Source organism: Phacochoerus africanus, chromosome 5 (assembly GCF_016906955.1).
Source record: "Phacochoerus africanus isolate WHEZ1 chromosome 5, ROS_Pafr_v1, whole genome shotgun sequence".
Lineage (NCBI taxonomy): Eukaryota > Metazoa > Chordata > Mammalia > Artiodactyla > Suidae > Phacochoerus > Phacochoerus africanus.
This window is the reverse complement of record NC_062548.1, coordinates 18,160,251-18,179,685: the sequence shown is the minus strand read 5'-3', so window position 1 is coordinate 18,179,685 and position 19,435 is coordinate 18,160,251. Positions and strand designations below refer to the sequence as shown.

Sequence of the window (19,435 nt, the reverse complement as noted above, 5' to 3'; positions counted from 1 at the left end):
AACAGGTCACAAGGTGCAGCATACGTTGAAGATGTGGCTTGGATCTGGCGTTACTGTGGCTGCTGTGTAGGCTGGCAGCGGACTCCTAGCCTGGAAAAGTCCATGTGCCCAGGTGCAGCCCTAAAAAAAAAAAAATCGTCGTGAACTAAATATCAAAATTTTAAATAAAGAGAGGCATCATCCCTGTACTTTCACAACACTGTCTCACTTCACCCTAATCATAGCCCTGGTTCCAATAAATTTTTATTTAGAGGAGCAGATGGCTAGCACAAACTGTAGTTTTCTGATTTTAAAAAAAACCCGCATAGATGTATTATTTATCTTGGTTGCATTCTATTGCCCCCTTAAATTACACACTGGAGGCTGGTGCCTCTTACCCTAGTGCCCTCTGCCACATTCTCTCAGCTTTGGGAGCCACAGATCTGCCCTGGCACCTGGAAATGGGCTACATCTGGAAAGGTCTCTGATTTTGATCTAGGTTCAGCCACCAGCTGCCTGATCCTGTTGGGCCAGTCATGTCCACTTTGGCCTCAGGTGACCCCCGAGACTGTGCCTTCCCAGAGAGGGGGCACCTTTTTCCTCATGGGGTGCCATATAAGCTAGAGGAGATTTGGGTCATAGCTGCAAATCAGAGATTAGGAAGCTGCTTCATTGCCTCTAAACTGCCTCGACATCCAGCAGGTCGAAGATCAGACACTGCAACATTGCTGCAGAAAACCTCCATGCCTCCCCAACCTTATTGGTCATCAGAAAACAGCAGCAAGGGAGTTCCTTGGTGGCCTATCAGTTAAGGATCCGGTGTTGTCACTGCTGTGGCTCAGGTTCGATCCCTGGCCTGGAAACTTATGAATGCCAAAGTTTTTGACCATGCAGATGTGGTCAAAAAAAAAGTGGCCGATTTCATTTCCATCTTCTAAATCTCATACAAGGACACTGGAAGCACCCAATATGCAAGGGAAGCTGGGAAATATAGTTTAGTTTTCTAGCAACTAAAGTCTGGAGAGCCTCTTCAGAAGGAGGTGAGAATAGATTCTGGGTGTCAAATGACAACCTAAACCACGGGAAAACCAAGTTTTTGTTTTTGTTTTTCTTTTGAGGGCCCTGCAGCATATGGAAGTTCCTGGGCCAGGGGTCAAATTGGAGTTGCAGCTGCTAGCCTATGCCACAGCCACAGCAATGCCAGATCCACACTGCATCTTGACCTACACCACACCCTGCAGCAAGGCTTGATCCTTAACCCACTGAGTGAGGCCAAGAATCAAACCTGCATCCTCATGGATACTACTTGGGTTCTTAATCCACTGAGCCAGAACAGAAACTCCAGGAAAACCAAGTTTTAATGCAGGTATAAACTCATGCTCCCCAACATGCACCCTACACATAGTAGAATCCTAAACTCACTGAGGGCCTTGAAGATCATCTCATCCTATCTGCTCATTTTAGAGTTGAAGACACTGAGGCCCAGAGGAAGGAAGTGATGGGGGGGCGGGGGGCAAAGAGTACTATAAAGAGGCTGGCATGGGTGGGCTGCATGCAGGAAAAAAATCTGCAGGAAACTTCTTGGTGCCCAAAGAGTTTCTGACTTCACAAAGATTGTACTGAGGTTTGAATGTGTTGAGCCTAATTCGGATCCAGGAGGATGCTGGCCATTAAGAGACGTAAGCATTTTGAATTGGGAGGAACTAAGAGGGCCAAGGAAGCTTGACTCCCAGGGACGAAAGGCTGTGAATCACCCAGGCAGTGATCAGACCTGCTTCAAAATGCTCTGCACCTGCCCCATGTGGAATGCTGGGGACGCAGTAGGGACAATGCAGAGTCCCAGTTCTCCTGGAGTATGTCTAGGGAAGGGAGGGACTTTGGCTTGGGTGGGGGTGGAGGGATGGGGTGCTGTTCTGGCATCCCCAGCGCCCCTCCCAAATCACCAGCCACAGCTGAGCCTCCCAGTGGGCAGGAATCCAACTGCCAGACCATGGACACATCCACTGCACAGCACCAGCCTCTTTGTGGCCCACCAGGCTCAGAGGAGGAACCCGAGTCCCAGAACTGGATGAGATCAGAGGCAGAACGAGGAGTTCCCTCTGTGGCGCAACAAGATAGGTGGTATCTGCAGCGCCAGGACTCGGGTTGGATACCTGGCCTGACACAGTGGGTTAAAGGATCTGGCGTTGCTGCAGCTGCAGCGTGGTCAAAACTATGGGTCAGGTCTGATCCCTGGCCCAGGAACTCCATATGCTATGGGGCAGCCAAAAAAGAAAGAAAAAAAAGAACGAAAGGAAAAAAGAGAACGGGATGGAGTCCAAGCTCATGTACATAACTAGGCAAAAGTAGGACCAGGAATTGTTGCTGACTCCCCCTCCCTCCCAGCGCACCCAGGCCTCAGTGTTTAAAGAGTGCTTCCACACTTGCTAGTGCCTCAGTTGATAGGTTCCCAGGGGGATGGTGGACTTGAAACACGGGTCAATGACATTAGAAAGTCGCTGACCAAGAATCAACCACCCTGTCTGCTAAGCCAATCAACTACCCTGCCCGATTAACCACCCTGCCTGCTTAAGTCAATCCCTGCCCAAGGCAGGGTGGTTACAGCACTTATCCGGACATGAGAAATGGAGAGGGAAAGCTATAGTCCTTTGCCACCCTCCTCCCTCGCATTGTTCCCTCCACGTTTTGCTGGCAACCAGCCTTTTATAAATAGATCTCCACGGAATTCCCGTAGTGTCCGGTGGTAACGAACCGACATTGTGTCTATGAGGATGCTGATTAGATCCCAGGCCTTGCTGAGTGGGTTAAGGATCCCGACCTGCCGAGAGCTGTGATGTACGTCGCAGACGCGGTTTTGATCCCGCTTGCTGTGGCTGTGGTGTAGGCCAGCAGCTGCAGCTCCAATTGGACCCCTAGCCTGGGAATTTCCATATGCCGAGGGTGCGGCCCTAAAAGGGGTGGGGGTGGGGAAGAACAACTCCTCACAATCGCTGCTGATGCCATCCTGAGCTCGGCCCATCTATTTGGGATGCCTTAATAAATCACTCCTGCTTTACTGACTTGGCCTTGGCCGGTCCTCGCCCGGCAAACCTAAGTACAAGAACAACCAGAGGTGGAGACACTCAGGACCCAGGAATCCAGCACCGGAAACGGAAAGGTCCACTAGCTCCTGCCGCTCTAGGAAGTGGCAGCGAACGGTATCGATAGCTTTAACCCTCTTGTTCACTTGGCGGAGCAAATGCTCCCATCTGTAGCCGCTGTGAGGAACGTGACACCTTCTGCTTGGCTCGGGTTCTGAGCTCATCAACGCGGACTTCGGTGCCCCGGCCACCGCTGGAAGGGCGGCGGGGCGGGGGGGGGACGGCAAAGCGAGCCTGAAGGAAAAGGCTGTCGCTGGGGACACTCTGGGGGCGGAGTAGCCAAGTCACCTGGAGCAGTACAGTACTGAGACTCCGTAGTCGGATGTCTGGGTTCTCCAGAGACACTGACCCATTCGAGTCACCCGGGAGAGTTTTGCCTACTATCCTACGCGGGGCATGTTACGCTTGGCGCGGACTACGTATCCAAGCATGCGCCGCACGCGCCTCTTAGGCACGCACAACGATTAGATAACCACCACTCTCGTCGAGCCTTCTGCGACTGTGCAGGTCAGAGCACCGAGGATCGGGAACTACAACTTCCGACTGGCATAATTACTGCGGCGGCGCTATTTAAAAAGCGTCAGAGAGGAGGTGCCTGGCCACGCCCCTCCTTCCAGTTCCGCTCTCTTGGATGCGCTGCGAAGGGGGGGCGGAGCCTTAAGCCTGAGCCAAGATGGCGGCCGCGAAGCCAACCCCCACGGACTCGCTCTCGTTCTGCCTCGCGCAGCTCACGGCGGCGGCCGGGGAGGGTCTAGGTGGGGGAAAGGACACAGCTACCAACGAGACACCCTTGGGCCGCGCGCTCTTAGCCCTCCGCACGCGCCACGTCAAGGCAGCGGGGGGAATCGAGCGCTTCCGGGCACGCGGCGGGCTCCGCCCCCTTCTCGCTCTGCTACGGCGAGCGGCTGCAGCGGGTCCCGCCCTGTCCCAGGCTGGCTCAGGCTCCACCCCCTCTTCGGTCGAGTCAGCGGCTTCTTCTGGCCCCGCCCCCTCGCCGGGCCCCGCCCCCTCCGCAGCTTCGTCATCACCAACGCCCTCTCCGCCAGCGCGCCTGCGCAAGACGCTGGACTTGGCGCTCAGCATCCTAGCCAACTGCTGTACGGAAGGGGCGTGCCGGGCTGAAGTGCGCAGACTCGGAGGCATACTCCCATTGGGTAAGTGCTCCGCCCTCATTTCCTAGAAGGATTCCACCCGAACTTGTGTCCTATTCTGGGCTTGGGCAGAGTCTTTGAGTTCTGTGTGTGGTATCCTGGAAGAGTGCGCTTTATGACGGCACAGCGCCCCCAGCTCTCTAGCTGTCGTGACCCGTGATGTCACTGCTCTCTATAAATTAGACCCTAGCCCTCCTAGATCAGGTAATTACAAGCAGTTACTTACTGGCTGTGGAACACCACTCTCGCCTCTGGGCTGGTGGAGGCCAAAGGATTATGTAGTGACTCTTTCAGATGATTCTTACTCTCCACTTAAGGTCTTGTGTCTGGCCTTGTGCAGGGGCAAGTCCCATTTGATGAACTGGTGGTCAGAAAGTGTGCTCTGCGGTCAGCTAGACTCATCCGAGGCTAGGATGGTAAAATGGTGTAATAATAGCTACTTCAAAAAATTGGAATAGGGAGTTCCCTTCGTGCTTCAGCGGTTAACGAATCTGACTAGGATCCACGAGGATGCAGGTTCGATCCCTGGCTTGCTCAGTGGATTAAGGATCCCACGTTGCTATGAGCTGTGGTGTAGGTCGCAGGTGCGGTTCTGATCTCCCCTTACTCTGGCTCTGGTGTAGGCCGGCGGCTGTAGGTCTGATTAGACCCCTAGCCTGGGAATTTCCATATTCTGTGGGTGTTCAGCTCTAAGAAGCCAAAAGAAAAAAGAAAAAAAGGAATAGAGAGACGTCCCTGGTGGCTCAATGTGTTAAAGATCTGGCATTCTGTTGTGGCTCAGATCACTGCTGTGTTGTGGGTTCCATCCCTAGCCTGGGAACTTCCACCCGCAGGAAAAAAAAAAAAAAAGAAAGAGAAAAAAAATTAGAATAGGAAGAAAATGAAATACAAAAATGCTCATAATTAGATGGATTGGGTATTTAGTTATTAAAAACTAGCACAATAAGAACACATCCTAAGCCAATGTTCTATAATGTAAATATAATGTAACCTTTAAAAATTGGGAATTACCATATTGTACACCTGCAGCTTATATAATATCATACTTCACCTACACTTCAATTTAAAAAAAAAACCAATCCTAACAAAAGACAGCAAGCTTTTCTGTTTACCAGCTAATTTGGCGCCTCCTAGTGGCAACGTTGCGAATACAGTTTAGACGTCATTGCCTGCCACCTAGGAAATTATGCCTGTTTTGATGAAATCTTAAAATTGTTTTGGATAAGGAGTTCCCATTCTGGCGCAGTGGAAACGAATCCAACTAGGAACCATGAGGTTGCTGCTTCGACCCCTGGCCTCGCTCAGTGGGTTGAGGATCCCTGTTGCGGTGCGCTGTGGTGTAGGTCACAGGCGCAGCTCGGATCTGGCCTTGCTGTGGCTCTGGTGTAGGCCGGCAGCAACAGTTCTGATTGGACTCCTAGCTTGGGAACCTCCATGTGCCACAGATGCGGCCCTCAAAAGACAAAAAAAAAAAAAATTAATTAATTTGCATTAAATGCATCTGGATCATAATGTATTTGATAAGAGGCCTGGGATTTTAACAAGTCTTCAATAAATTAGTAGATTTTGTTGTTAGTGTGTAACCCCCATATTCATTCACTGTTGTATATTTTAAATATCTCCTGAATCCATACACTTCTTCTATTCTTCCCTCATGTGCCCAGAGACTGTGCTGGGCTGTGCTGATAGCTGATTTGGTTCAAGCAATTCTCTGGCCATTGTGACAGCCTCCCTGTTGCTCCTCCTGCCTTATTCTTTTCTCCTGTAACCCATTCTCCCTATGACTGCCAGCCTCTATCATGTCACTCACATTGGCTTTTTTTTTAACTCTTTTTTTTTTTGCCTAATCCATGGTATATGAAAGTTCCCAGGCCAGGGATCAAATCGGAGCTGCATCTGCTGCAGTAACACCAGATCATTAACCCACTGCACCACAGAGGGAACTTCTTGTCACTCACATTCAAGCCCTGATCCCTTGCCCTGATCAAGCCCTTTCATGAGGCTGTAGCATAAACACTAGGTCTCAGCTCTGGGTCTTTGCAAAGGTTGCTTCCAAATCTGAAATGCCCTGTAACACTCCCATCCACCATCGTTCTAGCAAATACCTACCTACATAACCTTCCAGCCCCCGAAAGTGTTAGCCTATTCTGGATCCCTTCCCTGACTCTCTCAGGCCACATTCTCGAGGTGATTAATGAGAGAGACAAGAAAGGGTAGAACCGGGAGTTCCTGTCGTGGCACAGCAGAAACAAATCTGACGAGCATCCACAAGGACGCGGGTTCAATCCCTGGCCTCACTCAGTGGGTTAAGGATCTGATGTTGCCATGAGCTGTGGTGTAGGTCGCATATGCAGCTCAGATCCCGAGTTGCTGTGGCTGTGGTGTAGGCCAGCAGCTACAGCTCTGATTCAACCCCTGGCCTGAGACCCTCCATATCTCCAATGTGTCATGGGTGCATTAAAAAAAAAAAGGTGGAACCCTCAAGAAGCCAAATTTCTCTTGCAGTGACTATTCTTCAGTGTGTGAAGACAGACAGCATCCAGAACCGAACAGCCCGTGCTCTGGGGAACTTAGCCATGGAACCTGAGAGCTGTGGGGACATCCATTCTGCTGGTGAGCAGCTCCGAGGGGGCAGCCAGCTAGAGCTCGGGCTGGGGGAAGGGCTTGGGTGTCTGAGCTCGCTCACCCTCTGTCTTCCCCATCCCTCTCCAGGCGCTGTTCCCCTGCTCGTGGAGAGCCTGACCGCCTGCCAGGACTCACAGTGCCTGCAGAGTGTGGTCCGCGCCCTCCGCAACCTGGCAGACTCCCCCCAGCACCGCCTGGCCCTCGCACAGCAGGGAGCGGTGCGCCCGCTGGCCGAGCTTCTGGCCACCGCCTCAGACCCCGCGCTGACTTTGGCCTTAGTCCGTGCCCTCCTGGAGCTGAGTCGCGGCTGCTCCCGGGCCTGTGCAGAGCAGCTTAGTCTGGGTGGAGGACTAGGGCCCCTGGTCAGCCTGGCCTCTGATTCCAAAAGAGCCGTGCGGGAGGCCACCATTCTGACCCTTGCCAACCTGTGTGCCCAGGGCCTGGTACGGCCTGCCCTGGGCAATGCTGGTGGCGTGGAGGTGCTACTAGGTGAACTCCGGCGGCGCCGGAGCCTCAACGGGACTAGTCCAGCCTCCCAGCAGCCCCTGGTGCGGGCCGTGTGTCTTCTGTGCCGGGAAGCCATCAACCGGGCCCGGCTGCGGGATGCTGGGGGTTTGGAGCTGCTGATGGGCCTGCTGCGGGATCCTCGCGCCAGCGCCTGGCATCCTCGTGTGGTGGCCGCGCTGGTGGGCTTCCTCTATGATACTGGGGCCCTGGGCCGGCTGCAGGCTCTGGGACTTGTCCCTCTCCTGGCTGGGCAGTTGTGCGGGGAGCCTGGTGATGAGGAAGAAGAAGGAAGAGAAGCTGCTTCCTGGGACTTCCCTGAGGAGCGGACCCCTGAGCGGGCAGAGGCCGGAAGCTTCCGAAGCCTCAGGTGAGTTCCCGCTTGGCGCCGGGGGCTGGGGAGTTGTGTCTGCTCCGGCCTCTTCACTACCCTCACCCACCCCCCCCCCAACCCCATTCTGTCTCAGTAGGACTCTGACTCCTAATTCCTTGTTCCCACCGATCAGGACCGCTTTCCAATCCCCATTAAATACTCTTCTCTCCTGGGGCCACCTTTGATCTCGGCTCCACCCCAGCACCTCTGAACTCTGGGGCCCTTACGGGTTCCCTGGAAGGTAGTATGTCCAGCTGGTTGTGTTCATCTGTTCTGGAATCTAAGTTCTTATTCCGGTACCACCACCTACCAGCCGAGTCTTTTCGGGAAAGTTAATTAACTTCTCTGAGCCTCGGATTCCTTGTTGGTAGAATGGAGGACAGTAATACCTACCCCACAGAGCTATTGTAAACCTTAAATGGGGCACGCGGCACCTCACCGGGCACTGAGCAGTGCCCAAGAAATGTCAGCCTTCTCGGGGCGTTCCTGTGGTGGCTCAGCAGTAACGAACCAGACTAATATCCATGAGGCTGCAGATTTGATCCCTGGCCACGCTCAGTGGGTTAAGGATCTGGCATTGCCGTGAGCTGTGGTGTAGGTCGCAGATGTGGCTCGTATCTGGTGTTGCTGTGACTGTGGTGTAGGCCGGCAGCTGCAGCTCTGATTAGCTCCCAGCCTGGGAACCTCCATACGCCACAGGTACTCCCCCCCCAAAAAAAGTCAGCTTTCTTAGGGACTCTCCGACCTCACCTCCCACTACTTTCCTGGTACCCCCTATACTCTGACACACTGGCCCTCTAGCCACTTGTGGAACCTGACAGATAAGTCCCATCTCAGGGTCTCTGTGGTTTTTGTCCCCTGTGATGCCTTGATTAGCTCTTACCTTCTCAGTGGGGGCTGCCATGACTCGATTTCAAGGGTCAGCGCCCCCCTTCCCGGTGGCTCCGTGCTGTTCCCTTTTGCTTTCTTTCCTCCACATGCGTCAGTTCGCAGCACACCAACCCCACCTTTTTATATCTGTGCTTTCCTATTTCCTCGCCTATTTCCTCTCCCTGGAGTATCAACTCTAGGAGGACGGAAACATTTGCTCGCTGCTTCTCCCCTGCACCGGAGATGGGGCTCAGTACACAGTCGGCATCAGTAATTGCTTATGAGCTGAGTTCGCTTATGAGCTGAGTTCTGCCCCCTCTTTCTGTCCTGTCTACCTTCCAGCTCACCTTCTCTCCTGGCTTCAGACACTGCCTTTTGCATGAGGCTTTTTGGGCCCTGCTCCCTTCCCGGCGCTGGGTTTCATGCCCTCTTTCTCTCCTCGCAGGTCGTGGCTGATCTCTGAGGGCTACGCCTCGCCGCCTGGGGATCCAGCCAGCTCCTCCCTGAGCCCGACCTCCCCACGGACACCTCGTACCCCACGCCTGCCATCGGGCCGCAGCCCCACCACTGCCACCGAGGAGCCCTGGGGCCGCGAGGGGCCAGCACTGCTGCTGCTGTCCCGCTTCTCCCAGGCTCCTAACCCCAGCGGGGTGCTGGTAACCGGCCCGGCCCTATACGGCCTGCTGGCCTACGTGACGGGCTCGCCGGGCCCGCCGAGTCCCCGCGCGCTGCGCATCCTGGCGCGGCTCACCTGCAACCCTGCCTGCCTGGAGGCCTTCGTGTGCAGCTACGGGGCCGCACTGCTGCGCGCCTGGCTCGTGCTCGGTGTCGCCCCCGACGACTGGCCCACGCTGCGTGCCCGGCCCCCTCGGCGCGGCCAGCACCAGCACCAGCACCGGGAGCTAGGTGGGTCCCTGCTTGTCTCTGCCCACCTGCAATGCCTGTCCCTTCAGTGCCTTCCCCAGCCCTTGGCCACCAGGTGGTGGCAGGGACAGACTCCCTGCTGCTCCGTTGACCCCCACCCCACCCTACACGGAGTTCACCAACCTCTGCCCTCTGCCTGAGCCTTGGGGCCCAGATCCCCCAACACTAGGCTTGGCCCAAGCAACTTAGAATTGTGTCTGCCTGCATCCCGCTTTCCCAGTCTCTTCTTGGTTCTGCATCGTCCTGACTACTGCTTTGGCCTTGACCGCCACTGGACACACTGCTCATGAGCCCAGGCTCGGGCTCTGCATCCTCCCACCCCCACGCCCACATCCAACCCTGCCAGGGACTGCCCCGTCTTCTGGGCCCTGTTTCAGTCCTTGTGGGGCCATCCCCGGACCATCCCACTTCCTGTTCTTGCCTTTGACCTCCAGTTCCTAGTGTCAGGACCCCACCCCTCCAGGCCCTGCCATCATGCCCCCCTTCCTCAACCCGAGGTTATAGCTTCCTTTCTTTCCGGGGTCCAGGGGCCTGTCCTGCCCCTCCCATCCCAGCCTCGGACACGAGTTCCCAGCCTGACCCGCTCTGTCCGTCCCTGCAGGGGAGATGCTGCTGCAGAACCTGACCGTGCAGGCGGAATCGCCCTTCGGAGTGGGTGCCCTCACTCACCTGCTGCTCTCTGGGAGCCCTGAGGACCGTGTGGCCTGCGCACTGACCCTGCCCTTCATCTGTCGGTGAGGCAGCTGTGGGTGCCTTGGGCGGGGGTGGGGGCGTCAAGGGAGCCAGGTTGCTGCTCCCCAGTCCCACCCTTTCCCTGAAAGTCTCTCTTTTCTCCCCAAAGGAAGCCCTCTCTGTGGCGCCGGCTACTCCTGGACCAGGGCGGCCTCCGTCTCCTCCTCTCAGCGCTCACTCGGCCAGCTCCACACCCGCTCTTCCTCTTCTTTGCCGCGGACTCCCTTTCCTGCCTCCAAGGCCTGGTGTCTCCCAGCGGCGTGAGCCCCGCCCTCCTACCTGCAGTACCCCTGGATTTAGACCCGCCCTCCCCTTGCCTCTACGAACCTCTGCTGGGCCCAGCCCCCACCCCCGCCCCGGACCTCCACTTCCTACTGGACTCAGGCCTACAGCTCCCTGCCCACCGAGCTGCTTCAGCCACCGCCTCCCCCTTTTTCCGGGCCTTGCTGGCCGGCAGCTTTGCCGAAGCCCAGATGGACTTGGTGCCACTTCGAGGCCTGTCCCCCAGTGCAGCCTGGCCTGTCCTGCATCACTTGCATGGCTGCCGGGGCTGTGGGGCGGCCCTGGGGCCTGTTCCTCCACCCGGCCAGCCCTTGTTGGGCTCAGAGGCCGAGGAGGCCCTGGAGGCTGCTGGCCGTTTCCTGCTGCCTGGGCTGGAGGAGGAGCTAGAAGAAGCCGTGGGCCGTATTCACCTGGGACCCCAGGGTGGCCCAGAGTCGGTGGGCGAGGTGTTCCGCCTGGGCCGGCCCCGGCTGGCTGCCCACTGCGCTCGCTGGACACTGGGCCCAGGGCAGTGCCCACGGAAGCGGGCCCTGGCCCTGGTGGGGCTCGTGGAGGCAGCAGGCGAGGAGGCGGGGCCCCTGACTGAGGCTTTACTGGCTGTGGTGACGGGGGTAGACTTGGGGGGCAAGGGTCCCAGCCTAGACTCTTGATGTCCCCTGGGAGGGGACCCGAGGAGGAGCTGGCTGTGAGGAGGTCTCCCTCGGAACGGCGCGGGACGGGCGGAGGCTGACAGGAGGAGTGGCCATCAGGGACTGCTGGGAGGATGGACCCAGACCCCCGCATGATGGTCTGAAGACTCAGGAGTGAGAGGGCCAAGGCCAGGGTCTGGGCGTGGGGCCCACGAGATAGAGAACAACAGCCCGGGGCCCCGGGCACTTGGCTTAGCCCAGCTTTCTGGAGTTGAAATTAAAAACTTCGGAGGTGACTACCCCCATCATGTGGTGTCTCTGCTCACTTTCCTAGGGGAGTCCCCCGACCCCTTCACCCCTCGAGCAGCGTCTTCTCCAGGTCTCTGTGTCTCCATACAGACCGCTCTCAGAGGAACTTAATAAATACTTGTGCACTGGTTCCTGGAGCCCTGGGATGCGGTCAAGTTTCCAGGCTTCTCCTTGAGGATATGGTTTGGGGCCCCAGGGGAAGCCTGCTTGCAGCTCATGCTACTTCATTGCTCAGGCAGCCATCCAGCTAGACACTCGATCAGAGCTACGAGGGTTGTACCGAGGGGATGGGGAGGGTACATCTCGGACCCAGGCCTTACTGTTTCCTCGTGCCATTCCCCCATCTTGGGCCTACAGTCTCTGGGTCCATTTGTCCTGCTGTTTGGGTGAGGGAAGACCTACTGTGTTCTTCAAGTCCCTAAGGCCCTTAGTCATGCCCAGAGGGAGCCCGAGCCCTAGGCTGACATCCAGGTGAAGGAAGGGCTCGTGTCGCTTTAGTTGCCCAGGCGGGGTCTTCGTAACCTGGCTGCCAGCTCACTGGCCACTTAGGCGGCAGCCTGATTTCAAAGAAAGTGCCCAGACTGGGCCTGCTCGCCAGTTTCTAGGGAGCCAAGGTTGCCTCTTGCCACCCCTGTGCCTCTGGGAGTGTCCAGATCTCTGTTCTTCAGCTGAGCTTTAGAACCACACAGAGAGCTTTTTAAATGTACAGATGCCAGGCCCTTTCAGACTGAATTGAACTGAGGTCAGGGCAACTTGGGCATAGGTTGAAAAAGCTCCCAGGCTTTTCTGATTTGCTGCTGGAGGCTGTGTTCAGCTTTCCTATGTGTATCAGTATCTTGGGAAAGGGCTCTTTGGGGACAGGGCTGGGGAAGGCTGCTTGGGGTCTGGTTGGGGTCTGGTTGCCAGGAAGTGTTTGCCCTAAGTCTGCACAGGGCTTGGGCCTGGGTTTCTGTGTTCCTGTGTCTGTATGTCTGTTTCCAACTCTATGGCTTGGGGTCTGTGGGTTTGTTGTATCATCTGTCTCTGTCTCTGGAAAATTTCCTTGTGTCTCGTGTGTCTGACTTTTGGGATCTGTTTATGTCATTGTCACAGTCTCTAAGGAAAGGCCTCTGAACCTGGGGTCTGACTGATCCTTCTCTGCCTGCAAAAAAATCTGTCTGAAGTAGACCTCCAGGAGCAGCCTGGGTGGGAGGGGAGCTCTGTCTAGGACCCTGGGTGCTAGTTTTGAGCGCTGTCAGTTTGGGGGCCTCAGTCTGTGTCTAAAAGTCTCGCTGGGCAGATGATCCTGGGCTTGGTCTGGAAAAGAGCCACTTTTCTTACTCGGGCTCTGGCCGCCTGGGGCTCCCTGCAGCTGAGGCCAAGGCTGGGGTGTGGCCGCCTCCGAGGCGGGCAGGCTGGGCCCGGGTGGGCAGGGCCCTCCTTCCCTCCCAGGCCCCCACCCCGGGTTCTCCCGTTCATTGCCCCCCCTCCCCCCGCAGCCCTATCCCAGCGGGTCCCGGCTTCCTTACATGGTCACGGCTGGGCCTCCAGCTCCCGGACGTCCCCCCACCCCCGCCCCCACCGGACACGGCCCCCGCCCTGCTCGCCCCGCGCGCGGTCGGCCCGCGCCCCGTCATGGAGGACCTGGGTGAGTGGGGCCCGGGTCCCCTTGTCCCCAGTCCCTCACCACTGCCTAGATCCGCTTTCCTGTTCTGGAGCCCCCTGCACTCCCAGCATCTCCCCATCCCTGCCTCCTGTCTTCTCGCTTCTGGTGTCTGCCGGCGCCTCCTTTCCGATTCCACGTCCCCCTTCCTGCCTCTCCCTTCCTGCCTTTCCCAGACTGGCCGCTCCCTCCCTTCTTCCCCCCGCTCGGCTCCTCCATCACTGGCTGCAGACAGATGGGCAGGGAGGTGCAGTGCCTGTGGGCTCCTAAGCTCAGGAGCTCTGGGAAGGGAGGGGTTAAAGGGACCTCGGGTCCAGGGACTTGGAAAGTAGAGAAGGGAGAATCTGACATCACGTTCTGGAGAAGAAAATGGGCTTGCCCTAGGATTTGGGGAAGGAAAGAGTTAAGGGCCCTTAAGTAGTAAGGAAGGGGTCAGATCCTTGGGGCAGAAAGTATAATAGATGGGTGCCAAGATGCCAGGGAGAGGTTAAGGGTTTCATGAAGGTATTCAGAGGTGAAGAGTAAAGGGCCAGAGACTTCTAGATTCTAGAAGGCAAAAGGTTCGAAGGATCTGTATCTGTGGATGAGGAGGTGTGTGTGTTTGTGTGTGTTTCTGTCTGTTTGGGGTAAGGAAAGATGACCCAGGCATCTGCATCCTCCCTGTCTGTTGCAAGAAGGGCTAGAAGAAGAGAAGGGGTTCCAGCACCATGCAGTAGGGGGTGCTGTTCAGCAAGGGTAACAGGCGCTGGCTCTGTGAAGAATAGGCCAATCAGAAAGAAGATCCGAGCAGACTCACCAATGAGGTGTATAGTGTGGGGCCCAGCGGGTCTGGAGACGGGCCAGGGTTGGGAGGGGCCTCTTTAGGTGTAGGGGGTTGGGCAGAAAGGACATCCAATCAGAAAGCTGGTGCCAGGCATACAGCCAATTGAGCAATTTGGGGTGGAGCCAAATTTGACTCCAATAAAGAGCCAATTTTGACTGCATTAGAGAAGATTTGGAGAATAAGCGAATCAGGTGGCCGAGTTTGTAAATGACTCCTAGGATGAGCGATATGGGCTCTTCTGATCATACTTATTCCTTGCTGTCCTTCCACATCTCTGCCTTGGTCTGGCCTTTGTTTCCTTCTGACTCTTGACGTCTATTCTTAAAACTGGCTTCTGTCCTCCTCAACTACTTCCCACTTAGAACACTTATTCTCTGATCTCTTAAGGCCCTGTCTCTGCCCTAACCTTGACCTCTCAACCTCTCACCCTGACGGCCTCTTCCTGCAGATGCCCTGCTCTCTGACCTGGAGACCACAACCTCACACATGCCAAGGTCAGGCGCTCTAAAAGAGCGACCCCCAGAGCCCCTCACGTCTCCTCTGCCACAGGTGAGATCAGATGCCGGGGACTGGGGCAACCACCAGGGCTGGGTTTGGCGGGGGCAAAGGGAATCTGGGCCTGAGTGGAGCCAAGTTCAGGCCTATCATCCCATGCCTATGTCTTCTCTGCAGATGGGCTCTGGGGAGTCTTCAGGAGCCTCTGGGGACAAGGACCATCTGTACAGGTGAGGGGGCTGGGAACTGGGGAATGGGGAGCCAATGGAGACTCCAGGTGAGGAGGCTTGGATTCCCCACCCCTGAACCCAGGCTACCACCCTGTTTCCCAGTACGGTATGCAAGCCCCGGTCCCCGAAGCCTGCGGCTCCTGCAGCCCCTCCGTTCTCCTCTTCCTGTGGTGTCTTGGGCACGGGTCTCTGTGAGCTGGACCGATTGCTTCAGGAACTTAATGCTACTCAGTTCAACATCACAGGTACCGGGGTTAGTGGGACTGGATTTGATGGGATGGGGGCAGGGCAGAGCAGAGACTAAGGGGTATAGACTTCCCAGAGTAGCAGCCAAAGGGACACAAGCCTATTTAAGGGAGGGAGGCTAGGGCATGGCCCATGCCCAGTGCCCTTCTCTCCTCTCTGCAGATGAAATAATGTCCCAGTTCCCATCTAGCAAGGAATCTGCAGGGGAGAAGAAGGAGGACCCCTCTGAGGACAAGAAAAGGCCCAGCCCGTGAGTTTGGCCTAGTTGACAGGGCTGGGAGAGTGGTGATGGGTCCTGGATGCCCACGTTACTACAGGAAGCGTGACTCTGAGGTTCTGGGCTGACACAGTTGTGTTCTTCACAGCCCTCCCAGCCCAACCCCTGTTCTCCCAAAGTCTTCGGCCACCTCGGCCACCCTGGAGCTAGACAGACTGATGGCCTCACTCTCTGACTTCCGTGTCCAGAACCACGTGAGTCAGGTGGCGGGGGGGGCTAGGGGAGGAGGTGGTAGGCCAGTGTGGGTGTGTGGCTCCCAACCCATTTTAGACGTGCCCACATCTGCTGCCTTGCTAACTCAGCTCTCCTGTCCTCCCTGCTGCAGCTTCCAGCCTCTGGGCCAACCCAGCCAGCAGTGCCAAGCTCCATGAATGAGGGCTCCCCATCCCCACCAGGGCCTACTAGCCAGGGCAGCCTAGATACCATGCTGGGGTTGCTTCAGTCTGACCTCAGCCGCCGCGGCGTGCCCACCCAGGCTAAGGGCCTCTGTGGCTCCTGCAATAAACCCATTGCTGGGCAAGTAAGTAGAAACCTGCAAGGAAGGGGGTTAGAGACCCATGGATCCAGCTTTACTGAGAGCCAGCCCTTGCGCTGCTCCCTTTTAACACATAATTCTGGGAAGTGGGTAGTGTGGTCATTCATATGTTACAGATGAGGAAACTGAAGCTCTGAGTCACACAGCAAGCAAGTGGCAGAGTGAGAATTCCAACCCCGTCATCCTTTTTTCTGGTCCTCCTGTGTGTCAGGCACTATGCCAGCTCCTTTACAAACCCCTATCTGGTTCACTCTTCACAAAAGCCTCTTCAGCTCCACCTATCATCTCTTAGGCACCTGCAAAGAATGTTTCTCCTCCATCGGAGTCTGGTTTAGGAGCTCTGGGTCTTGCTTATTGGCTGAGCAGATGTTATGGGCAGCTGTGCCCAGTGGTTGACCTAGATCCTCCGGCCATCCTAGAATCTCAGTCTCAGCAAAGCAGGCTGACATCATGACTTCCATGGGGCCCTAAGCACTTTCACCTTCATGGGCCCCTTCCTCCATTAAAAAAATTATATTTTATAATTATATTAATTATAAAATTAAAATTATATAATATTAAAATTAAAATTATAACATAATTATACACATGATATATTAATATATTAATGATATATTACTTCTATAATATATTATATTAATAATTAAATTATAAGTATTTTATGACTGTGTTTGTGTAAAGATGTCTATATTAATATCATATATTAAGTCATTTTCTTCTAGCTCATTTTGTTCTAATTTTAAAAGCAATTACACGAATTCCCTCGTGGCCCAGCAGGTTAAGGATCTGGCTTTATCACTGCTGCGGCTCCCACCACTGCTGCGGCGTGGATTTGATCCCTGGTCTGGGAAATTCTGCAGGCCAGGGGCACGGCCCCCAAGTAATAATAATAAAAGCAATTACAACATTTTCGTGGGCTCCTAAAAGTAGGAGGGCCCTAGGCATTATGCTGGAAGATGAGTTGAATTTCTATCGCTTACTTGGACATTAGATTCTGCACCCTGATCTCTTAGAGATAAGGTTCCAAAAGTGCCATGTCGACCTTAGCTCACCGGGCACATGGCAGCCCGACGGCCACTCTGACCCAGGCCTCACCCCCACCCCCCACTCGCAGGTGGTGACAGCACTTGGCCGTGCTTGGCACCCTGAGCACTTCATTTGCGGCGGCTGTTCCACGGCCCTGGGAGGGAGCAGCTTCTTTGAGAAGGATGGAGCTCCCTTCTGTCCCGAGTGCTACTTCGAACGCTTCTCCCCACGATGCGGCCTCTGCAATCAACCCATCCGACATGTGAGCCCCACCTGGCCCACAAGCCCCGCCTCTGTCTCACCCCAGGCACCTGTGGGTCGGGCCTCATCCACTCACAGGCCTCCCACCCCCACCCCAGCCCCGTCCCTTGGCCTTTTGGACTCCGCCCTCTCTCTCTGACCCCCAAGTTCCTGCTTAGGTCTCCCCAACCTTAAACTCATACTTCAACCCATCGAACCTAGGCTCAGGGCGGCAGAGGGAGGGAGGGGTTCAGGGTGAAGAAGTGGAGGGCCACACTGAGTGTTCCCCTTCATTCCCCGCAGAAGATGGTTACTGCCTTGGGCACCCACTGGCACCCGGAGCATTTCTGCTGCGTCAGTTGCGGGGAGCCCTTCGGAGATGAGGGTGAGAGCTTGACTCGCACCTTGAAAGCCGCGGGTCTACACGACGCTCCGCCCCGCCCCACTCCCTTTGGCCCAGCCCACTGCGACCTCGATGCCCTCGGGGCCACGAATTTTCTCCTGCCTTCTCCTGGCCCCAGTCTGTCTCACCTGTGGGTTCCCATGCCCTCCGCTCCCGCTCTGGCCCTCCCCCCCCCCGCCCCGACCCCGTCCCTCTCCGCCTACTGCTCCCTCGGACTGCCCCTCCTCTGGCTCCACAGCCTCAGATCTTGTAGGCTCCCAGGGCCACCTGGCACCCATTTCCTTCCTCCCACTCGGTTCCCGCTCCTAGGTTTCCACGAGCGGGAGGGCCGCCCCTACTGCCGCCGGGACTTCCTGCAGTTGTTCGCCCCGCGCTGCCAGGGCTGCCAAGGCCCCATTCTGGATAACTACATCTCGGCGCTCAGCGCGCTCTGGCACCCAGATTGCTTCGTCTGCAGGGTGCGCGGCTGTGGGGGCGCGGCCTGGGGGGGACGGGCCCACGGGGGGCGGGATTACGGGCCTGGGGGCGGGGCGACTATTCCCAGCACCCAGCCTGCGGAGACCAGGCTTCGCCTTTGCGGGAGGTTGGGGAGGGGGCGGCCAGGCTGCGAGGGTCTCCCGGGTTATTCAGCCCGTAAAGCGAGTTACTTTGTTTGGAGCTTGGCGCTGATCCATCCTTTCGCGGCTGCCTTTCCCCAGGAATGCTTCGCGCCCTTCTCGGGAGGCAGCTTTTTCGAGCACGAGGGCCGTCCTCTTTGCGAGAACCATTTCCACGCGCGGCGTGGGTCGCTGTGCGCCACGTGTGGCCTCCCGGTCACCGGCCGATGCGTGTCGGCCCTAGGCCGCCGCTTCCACCCGGACCACTTCACCTGCACCTTCTGCCTGCGCCCGCTCACCAAGGGCTCCTTCCAGGAGCGCGCCGGCAAGCCCTACTGCCAGCCCTGCTTTCTCAAGCTCTTCGGCTGACCGCCTGCGGGGCTCGTCCCGCCCAGAGAGCGCAGCACCAAAGACCTCGCCCTTCCCGATAGATTGGGCTCTCGGGACCCCAGGGCCTGGCTCTTGGAGCTTGGGACTCCCCCAGTCCCGCTCCGTGAGGCCCCATCCCCTGGAGAGACTTGCCCCGAAGGTACGGCACTTTCTCCGTGGGCGAGTTCAGAAAAGGCCCAGATCCTAAGGCCACATGTCCCCCAAAGTGGGTCGTACACTGACAAGCGACCCCGCATGAGCCCTTCACTTTATTCCCAGCCTTAAGGGAGCCCCCCAACTGGAAGAGGGCCCTTGCAATTTCCACAAATCCGAGCCCAGGCCAGGATATCCCTCTCCCCGACCCCTCACTGTTCTGTGCACTTTTTTCTACCTACATAAACACACATTCCACGTCACACCGGTGCTGTGTCTCTGCGGGAGTATCTGGCGTCGCGACACCCCGCCCCTGGAACTCGCTCCGGCGGCGGCTATGGGTTCTAGGCCGCCGCCCTGTGGCCGGAGCTGGATCTGCAGCTTCAACCCCTGCAGGCTGTCCTTCGCCTATAGATGAAGCTCACCCTAGTTTTGACACGTAACATTTTCCCTAGACAGAGGATGACCCTTGGGGTGGTCAGAACAGTGACTGAAGGAAGCAATGGGGGCTTCAAGAGCCAGAGGGAAGCTTCTAACTCAGACTGGAAGTCAAGGACGGCTTCCTGGGGGAGGTGACACCTGAGCCAAGCCCCAGCAGAGAACTGTGGGGCCAGAGGTTCTTAGGCAAGGAGAACTTTAGCCTGAAGCCTCAGGGCCCTTCTAAACCCCAGAACTGGTATTTTGGACCTTGAAGTACCCTTGGGAGAGGGCTTGGACTCCTGGGTCCTAATTATAGGGACCTTTGAGGCTGGAAGCAGTGAATCCTCAGAGACCCTTCCAGCTCAAGGAGGAGCTAACAGCCAAAGAGAATATGTGTGTCCAAGGGACAAAGGTGAAGTTCTCTGCTCTGGCCGTAGGCAGAGCCCCAGATCCTTTTGTCTT

General features: G+C 56.5%; 2 protein-coding genes across 3 annotated transcripts; both read left to right on the top strand.

Annotated features, from left to right (window-relative positions):
* Nucleotides 1-3,453: 3,453 nt before the first annotated feature.
* On the top strand, nt 3,454-11,517 carry ARMC5 (armadillo repeat containing 5). Its single transcript, XM_047779976.1, has 6 exons — nt 3,454-4,273; nt 6,776-6,883; nt 6,983-7,769; nt 9,088-9,548; nt 10,168-10,300; nt 10,408-11,517. Exons 1-6 carry the CDS (start codon nt 3,793-3,795, stop codon nt 11,228-11,230), a joined length of 2,793 nt encoding a protein of 930 aa, XP_047635932.1. The 5' UTR covers nt 3,454-3,792; the 3' UTR covers nt 11,231-11,517.
* Nucleotides 11,518-12,995: 1,478 nt separating this feature from the next.
* TGFB1I1 (transforming growth factor beta 1 induced transcript 1) lies at nt 12,996-18,816 on the top strand. 2 transcript variants are annotated; one of them, XM_047779977.1, is made up of 11 exons: nt 12,996-13,145; nt 14,432-14,532; nt 14,656-14,708; nt 14,811-14,953; nt 15,117-15,204; nt 15,320-15,425; nt 15,557-15,751; nt 16,881-17,054; nt 17,336-17,417; nt 17,745-17,893; nt 18,134-18,816. In XM_047779977.1, the coding sequence occupies exons 1-11, from the start codon at nt 13,133-13,135 to the stop codon at nt 18,398-18,400; spliced, it is 1,371 nt and encodes a 456-aa protein (XP_047635933.1). In that variant the 5' UTR covers nt 12,996-13,132; the 3' UTR covers nt 18,401-18,816. The 2 variants fall into 2 exon arrangements, with proteins under 2 accessions (XP_047635933.1, XP_047635934.1); XM_047779978.1 differs by lacking the exon at nt 12,996-13,145 and adding an exon at nt 13,510-13,751.
* Nucleotides 18,817-19,435: the final 619 nt, after the last annotated feature.